The 8,906-nt window shown below is 34.5% G+C and overlaps 1 protein-coding gene across 1 annotated transcript in view; it reads left to right on the top strand.

The window, feature by feature from the left end:
- Window positions 1-316: 316 nt before the first annotated feature.
- LOC101882573 (putative methyltransferase NSUN7) overlaps window positions 317-8,906 on the top strand; it is a 57,026-nt gene continuing 48,436 nt past the window's right edge. Inside the window, exons 1-3 of the mRNA XM_073950602.1 lie at window positions 317-536; window positions 620-746; window positions 4,172-4,627. Coding sequence (XP_073806703.1) covers window positions 740-746; window positions 4,172-4,627 — 463 coding nt within the window. The 5' untranslated portion in view covers window positions 317-536; window positions 620-739. The remainder of the gene's footprint in view (window positions 537-619; window positions 747-4,171; window positions 4,628-8,906) is intronic.

Genomic DNA, 8,906 nt, shown 5'->3' with positions numbered 1-8,906 from the left:
TAATTAAAAGTCAACTAATGACAGTCGACCAATCAGGTGCTGCCTGGGAGGAGTTTAACAAGCTTCAGAAAGTGATTGGCTGTCAAAGTTGAGGAGAAAAAAAAACGTTGGTTCTTCAAAGAAGTGAGTGATGAAGGTCAGTTTAGTTTAAGTTCAGTTCTAAGCAATGGAGACTGCAACTCAGATCGTACTTGAGCCCAAAGCAATGAATCATTCAGCGTGATGAATGCAAACGTCAGGCTAATTGTGTCTCATTGGAGCCGACGTGCGTCAAGCGTAAGAGGGTTTCAAATGAGCAGAAATGAAGCGTTTCTCTGGAGTCTGTTTACCCTTAAAGCCAGCTGTCTGCTCTTTAACTAAACTCCACAGCACCTCTTAGGTTAAAATGGGTCAGAGATATAAGATATAACAAACACAACCCAGCAACATCTAATTTACTACCAAATTTTACATAAACAATGTTCTATGTGCTGTTTTATACACCTTCCCTAACCTGAGGGTGCACTATAATACACTTTTCTTTACTCTGTGTTTGTGTAAGTGATGATGAGCTGTTGATACATCTGGAGGGAGAGGATCCACACTCTGCTGACAAGAACAAATGTGTTTGTTGTTGTAGTGACACAAGATCCCAGAGCCAGAGAGAGAGAGAGAGAAAGAGAGACTTAGAGAGCTCCTACTGTAATTTTCAGTCTGTTCTCATATTCATACCTGTAGCCAACTTGAATGCGCTTACATTATGAGAGGTATGTATTATTTCCTTTTCATTAAACAGATTTTGAATGTTCATAAAAAGAGGGGTTTAAAGGTTTATTCTGCATGCAAACATGGCATTTGAATTCATACTGGTAATGAGTAGAAAGCTATAGTTTGATGTAATATATATTAGACATCATTTAGATATTGGAGTTTTTCTGGGTCATATGAGTTTTAGGGAGTAGATTGGGGTTTAAATTAAGATTTAAACCAGGTAATAGTTTTTTATTGGTTTGGTACTCTTTTCATAAGTTAGGGGTACATTTTCAAATCTGTTTGTACAAAACTTTAAACTGATCACACTTGTAGTACTACTCGTAATTCTTTTAAAACGTGATGTTTTTGATGTCATTGTATTTACACATGTACTCATTCACATAATCACTATTTCAGAACACAAGGTCATTTTGATTTGAATTGAGAACATTTGGTTTATTCACCAAAACACAACAAGATCTTTTTTAAACGTAGTGCTTTTAACAATCAGTTATTTAGTAGCAAACAATACAAGGTACAGGTTTTAAATCACTGTCTGTGCTGAATGAATGGTACTGTACTGTGCACAGCCATCACAGCAAATATTCAGAGAAACTGACAAAAGATAAATTTAAAATAAATAAATACGTTTATATAAAATTAAATTGGATGCAATTAAAATGTAATTAAAAAGCACATTCTGTCATTTACATATGCATGCAAAAAAGTATTTGCTGTAGTAATTGGTATTTCTTTACTGAAATATGTTGCAGCATATTTTAACTTACAAATTATCAGACAAGTTGAAAATAAATGGACTTTAAAAAATTATTCACCGATTAAACATTAAGATAAGTTAAATTAAATGACAGACAAATGTCTTCAACTGAAAGATAAGAGATGCAAATCAAACGTTTGATAGTAATAGCTTTACGAAAGACAGACACTGTAAATTAAACATTAATATAGATGAAATACTTATTTTGTGTAGTGAATATGATGTTTTGTGATAATGTTATTGTACTAAAATATTTAAAAATATGCTAAAATGTTTAAAATAATGTGCAATTTTGATTAGCTGCTGTAATATTAGTAAGAGTTACCAAAAAAATTACCAATTGCATGTGAGTATTGAAAGAAAGAAAGAAAGAAAGAAAGAAAGAAAGAAAGAAAGAAAGAAAGAAAGAAAGAAAGAAAGAAAGAAAGAAAGAAAGAAAGAAAAAGAAAGATTATTTTAGACTAATTTCTTTTAGAGTGATGCAATGGTGCAGTAGGTAGTGCTGTCGCCTCACAGCAAGAAGGTCGCTGGTTCGAGCCTCGGCTGGGTCAGTTGGCATTTCTGCATTTCAATTTGCATGTTCATCCCATGTTCGCGTGGGTTTCCTCCGGGTGCTCCGTAGTGTGTAAATGAGTGTGTATGGATGTTTTTCAGAGATGGGTTGCAGCTGGAAGGGCATCCGCTGCGTAAAACATGTGCTGGATAAGTTGGTGGGTCATTACGCTGTGGCGACCGCAGATTAATAAAGGGACTAAGGCGAAATGAGAATGAATTAATGAATTTCTTTAAGATTTGGTGATTTTTCTAAGAAGTGTCTGCTAAATGACTAAATGTAATGTAAATGTGAAGTGCATAAAAGGTCGATTAAACATAGGATTATAAATTATCAGTCAATTCTTTAATTAGTTTTCTTTAAGAATAAAAAGGCATGTGGAGCATTGCACTTTTAAACTTTATAAATAAGAGTGTTGATATTAAGAAGATTTGTGCTTCTTTTACTCACAGATGTTCAGCATTACCGTACTAAATAACTATTTATTTAAGTCATTTTAAATTATTTTAAATTCTTCATACACATTAGGTTTTACCCATTTGTCAACAAGAAACATTTGATCGTTCGAAATACTATTTATAAGGTAAAATGTGCTTTTATTATTATAAATTTCAACCATATTTTGATATTTCAAGTTATGTGAAATAATAAAATAGGCCATTATATTTAGTATTTTTTATGTTTGTAAAACAGAAACACGACGTTTTCATAACATACTGTCAAACATAACAAAATCAGAAACCAAAGACCCCCAAACACAATACTCTCTACATATCATGTACGAACACCCTAAAGATTTTTTTAAACTAATAAGCTGTTTACATTTTTTTGATATTATGATTGTACTTACCAAAACTGAAAAATATTAATCTTAAACCATTTCTTCACACTCAAGTGTTTCTAAATTTTCTGAATTTATTTCTTCTGTTGAAGACAAATAATGCTGTAAATAAGCGACCATTGACATGCATTTGAGCAAAAAAATACAACGGAAGTCAGTGTCTTTTTTTTTACAACATTGTTCACTACATCTTCCTTTATGTTTATCAGAATAAAGAAACTCAAACCAGTTTGGAACAAGTATGAGTACACAACCTGACAAAAGTCTTGTCATCCATCCCAGCTGTAAGAGCAACAAATAATAACTTGACTTCTTGTTGATCATATGGAAAAGTGGCAAAAGGTAAATTTTTCTGATGAATCATCTGTTGAACTGCATCCCAATCATCACAAATACTGCAGAAGACCTATTGGAACCCAAATGGTCCCAAGATTTACACAGAATCAGTCAAGTGTGGTGAAGGAAAAATCATGGTTTGGGGTTACTTCCAGAATGGGGGGCGTGTGAGAGATCTGCAGAATGGATGGCAACATCAACAACCTGAAGTATCAAGATATTTGTGCTGCCCTTTACATTACAAACCACAGAAGAGGGCAAATTCTTCAGCAGGATAGCGCTCCCACTCATACTTCAGCTTCCACGTCAAAGTCCCTGAAAGCAAAGAAGGTCAAGGTGCTCCAGGATTGGCCAGACCAGTCACCAGACATGAAAATTTTTTAGCATGTCTGCTGTAAGATGAAGGAGGAGGTATTGAAGATGAATCCAAAGAATCTTGATGAACTCTGGGAGTCCTGCAAGAAAGCTTTCTTTGCCATTCCAGATGACTTCATTAATAAGTTATTTGCATCATTGCAGAGATGTATGGATGCAGTCATTCAAGCTCATGAGAGTCATACACAATATTAATTTTCCACTGAAGCATGACTTTATATTCTATACTGTACATTATTTCTGTTAAGTGACAAGACTTTTGACTCAGCAAAGTCAGACCTTAATGTCCTAATTAAATAATTAAAAATCAAGGCATGATCAGATTTTATGTTGGTAAAATAAGCGTAATCTAGAGGCCTTTGCCTTTCATATAAGCCACTTCTGATATCAAATGATCAACTAGAAGTCAAGTTAACATTTATTGTTCCTGAAACTTGGATAGGCGACAAGACTTTTGTCAGGTAGTGTAAATGATAACAGACCTTTCATTTGTGGTTAGACTATCCCTTTAATAATGTGTGTAATAAATGATCACTAATGCAGTATTATTTCACAGAATTTGACCTGATCAGAATGGTTAAGCAGACTCCCAGCTCCTCACCGGACTCAGATCTGCCTGACGTCTCATCACTGAATGTACTGGATCAAGAATCAGCTCATAAGAATAAAGCACACACTCCAGTCTCTCCAAAGAGAAAAGTATCTACCCAATTCCTCAATAAGAGGATCACTGCAATGCCCACAGAAAGAAACACAGTCAGGATGGAGAGAGAAGGAGTACCTTTGGGATTCCCAGACTCAGTGTATGTTCACGCTGCTGCCATTTTCCTGAAAACTTTTGTGGAGAAAAACCTCACTCAGAGACTTACTCGCTATGGGCGCATCAGTCCCAGTGGTCATGAAGAAGATTATGATGATGATGAAGATGATGATGATTCAGGGATAGTTGATGAGGCTAAAACCAAGCAGAATGAGCTCTGGGCCTACGAGTTGGCATTTAATGCTCTGAAATGTAAGTGACAAAAAGCTATTCCTCAAATCCAAAATGTGTTTTTATGGTTATCAGGGTAAGAATTGCATTACGTTTCCTTTGAAAGTTCATATTTCAGTATTCTCCTTCAGCTCAAAGTGAGTTTACCTGCCCAATCTTGTTTGGATAAACTCTTTAAAGAAGGGAAATAAGTCTTTGTGAAGAGGGCACATGTTATAAAGTGGTGATTTGGAAGGGTGAAGAATCAAAGGTTTTTGTTTTTGCAGTATGCAGTAGTTGATGTCCCTGCACTCAATGATGTCATACTCTTTGAGGACCACAGATCTTTAACATCAATTATTCAGGTCCTCTGAAACTGGGCTCAACGGTGCATTTGGAAAGAAATCATGAACGTAGAGCTGAAGTCAAAATTATTAGCTCACCTATGACATTCTTCATTCAATTTTCAAACATGCTAGCCACATGCTAAAACCTGATAGAAACATGTAATTTGATGAAACCTGGTAGCATATAGCAATTAGCAAGCAGCCACCCAGAATACCAAAATAGATTACATTATGGAGACTTTTAAGGAATCTTTTAAATTTAAAATTTGACCATCTTAAAACTGTTTTAAACCAAGTTTTGTTTAATGAGAAGTTTTTTTACAAAATAGTTTTAAATACTAATTTCTAATAACTCATTTCTTTATCTGTATTAATGACAGTACATGATAAAGAATTGAAAGAGCAGAGTGACATAACATGATGCATAAATATTCATTATTGTATATGTGTTTGTTGCCTCATTACAAATAAAAAAGTGTATTGCTGCATTACAAACATAAACAGAAAATGTTACACTCATACACTTACAAAATATACAATTAAATAGACCATATGCCTTTTTGGGGTGGTGCTAAATAAACGTATAATCCATCTTTCCTGTATTTTACATCTGAATGAGCTGTAAACATATGTTATGCTGTTGCATTTACTTACCCCGGAGCTAATGCCTGTCCTCTTTTCAAAATAAAGGTCCTACATACATAGGAAATGTAATTAGATGTGTTAAACTTAGAAAATAAGCGGTAAAACATAATTGCTGCAATCTCACCGTTGTGGCCAATCAAACACTGTTGTGCTGTGCATATTAATGAACCCATGAGTATTGTCAGAGTAGGTGTTTTGTTTGGATTAGCCTGTTTTTCATTGGGGTTTAACGCTTACGGGATTATCATGAGAATCAGGAAATGATGTTTGAGGCTCAAGGTATGCCATTTCCATGTACTAAACTCTTTTTATTACACATTTTTATTCTTTGTCACTTTTAAAGCAATATCCAGGGTCACTGAATCTTCCTAAATGGAATGAACATGCCAACTATACCAGTATATGTTTTTACTCAGCAATTCCCCTTTCGGCCGCAACCCAGTACTAGGAAACACTCATACTTGTGGCCAATTTTGTTTAATCAACCCACGTCAACATGGGGAGAACATTCAAACTCCACACAGAAATGCTAACTGGCCCAGCAGGGACTTAAATTAGTGACCTTCTTGCTGTAAGGTGACATTGGTAACCATTAAGCCACCGTGCCCCCCTCAATATTGATTATATATGTGTAAAATAAATAGGAAGACATTTTAATTAATTAATAAACAAAAGTGATTTTATATGAATCCATTGTTTAAAAAAGATCATTTAAAGTAGCCTGTAGCTGATTAATGGCTATTTTCCATTTATTTAGGCTATTGAGATGTATTATGGGACCTTGATCTCTTGCTCTGATAACGTTTCATGTCGTAATTTTAAACAAAGTGACTTGTACTGTCATTTTTAATGTATTTGAAACACAATATTGGTGTTTTTGGTCATGTAAATTATGATACAACAATCAGATAACTAGCTGCTACATTTCTGATCTCAATTATTTACAGTTTTATTTTTTATACTATTTAAAGTTGTCAGAGCCCAGATTAAGGTCCCATGATTCAGTTTCTAAAGAGTTAATAAACAGAAAACACCTGTGAATCACAAGACACAAAAACTGTTAACTAACAGCAATTTCTATTTGAAATTTTGATTCCAAATAAAATGATCATATTGATCATATTAAATCTTACATTTACATTTAGTCATTTAGCAGACGCTTTTATCCAAAGCGACTTACAAATGAGGACAAGGAAGCAATTTACACAACTAAGAGCAACAATGAATAAGTGCTATAGGCAAGTTTCAGGTCTGTAAAGTCTAAGAAGGGAAGTATTAGTAGTATTAGTAATTTTTTTTTTTTTATTTATTTTTATTTTTTATTTTTTTTTGGGTACAGTTAGTGTGATATTCAGAGAGGCAATTGCAGATTAGGAAGTGAAGTGGAGACTAAATAGTTGAGTTTTTAGTCGTTTCTTGAAAATAGCGAGTGACTCTGCTGTTCTGATGCAGTTAGGGAGTTCATTCCACCAACTGGGCAGATTGAGCGTGAGCGTGAGCGAAAGTGATTTCTTCCCTCTTTGGGATGGAACCACGAGGCGACGTTAATTCACAGAACGCAAGTTTCTGGACGGCACATAGATCTGCAGAAGTGAGAGCAGATAAGAAGGAGCAAGGCCAGAAGTCACTTTGTAGGCAAACATCAGAGCTTTGAATTTGATGCGAGCAGCAACTGGCAGCCAGTGCAAACGGACTAGCAGCGAAGTGACATGTGCTCGTTTAGGTTCATTGAAGACCACTCGTGCTGCTGCATTCTGGAGCAGTTATCTGGCTTGTTATTTTAATGTTGCCATATCACAGTAAATCATAATAAAATGTATTTTCTTTTTAAATGGCACATCTAATTCAGAAAACAGTAAAGCAGTTTTAAAATCTTGGAAAAAAAAAGCTGTCCTAATGTTATTTTTATTATCTGCATATTTATTGTTCAGTGTCAAATAATATTTTAAAACATTGGCAATTAAAAACTTCAGAAAATTGGTGTTGTGATCTAAAATATTGGCTACTTCAAAATCTCCAAATAAAGGATGTGTTCAGTTGTAATAAAGCTTGATTTCAGAAAATTTAGATTTGTTGATAACATGTTATTCATTCATTCATTTTCTTGTCGGCTTAGTCCCTTTATTAATCCGGGGTCGCCACAGCGGAATGAACCGCCAACTTATCCAGCAAGTTTTTACGCAGCGGATGCTCTTCCTACCGCAACCCATCTCTGGGAAATAACATGTTATTAGAGGTTATTAATGTTATTTTAGTGACTCAGTGACTGTAAAATACATTTGGGGCAAAGCTGTGGCCTCTTCATGTTCCCTGTCATTTTCTCTGCACTGACCTCATCTTTCCTTGCTTTTCCCCTCTTCTTTCCATTGCTGAAGTCCTGAATCAATAATTTGGGAATGTCTGGTCACATTCTGCTTGAGTTTCTCCTTGTAGCTTATCTTCTCCACACATGTCTCTGAATCATCTCTCTCTCTCTCTCTCTCTCTCTCTTACTCACGTTCACTTTCTTCTACTTTTTGCTTAGGGGAGGCTTTTTTACCTTTTTATGACATCTATTTGCTTTTAGTGTAGTCAGGTCAGACATGAGTTGGCTGACTGCTGTAACACTTTAATGGCAGTGCTGAACTGTCAGCATGAGGTCAGTTCTTACAGCCTATTCTGTCATCCACAAATACAAAGTTAACAAACAATTTAAATGAATTCTTGAACTTTACAGAATTAATTTACATAAGCATGCCAATGTAATATAGCATACAATATGTTACAGGAAGAAATATCTGTTAATTAATTCCTATTATTTATGGTCACATTTTATTTCTAAGATCCGTTTGTTGAAGTTACATTGCATCTACAAGGCAACTAATTCTCACTAGACTGTTAGGTTTGGATTAGGCTTAGAGTTAGTGAAAGTTGACATGTACTTGCAAAGTTTCTTAGTCAGTTAAATGTCTGTTGAAGGAGCAGTATTAACAGATATTAAGCAGACAGACTGCTAATACTCAAATGGTCCGATTTCTTTTTTATTCTCAGCCATTCCTGAAATTTTATGTTTCAATCGCAAAAGATTATGAGATCTATGCTTTTAAGAAAAGGTTGCTGTTTTTGTTTCTGAAACATCTTGAAAGGGGGGATAATTTAGGAGAGATGTAGACTGAATTTATTTAAATCAAAGTTACTTCCATTATTATTATTATTATTAGTAGTAGTAGTAGTAGTAGTAGTAGTAGTATTATTAATAATAATAATATTATTATTATTACATTCATTTTTAATATTCTGATTTGTCCAGAAACACAATAATTTATATTCCTAAACATTTACATAGGATC

The sequence above is a fragment of the Danio rerio genome, chromosome 1 (genome assembly GCF_049306965.1).
Source record: "Danio rerio strain Tuebingen ecotype United States chromosome 1, GRCz12tu, whole genome shotgun sequence".
Taxonomy (NCBI): domain Eukaryota; kingdom Metazoa; phylum Chordata; class Actinopteri; order Cypriniformes; family Danionidae; genus Danio; species Danio rerio.
The sequence above is the reverse complement of the archived record's forward strand: the minus strand, read 5'-3'. Positions and strand labels throughout refer to the sequence as shown.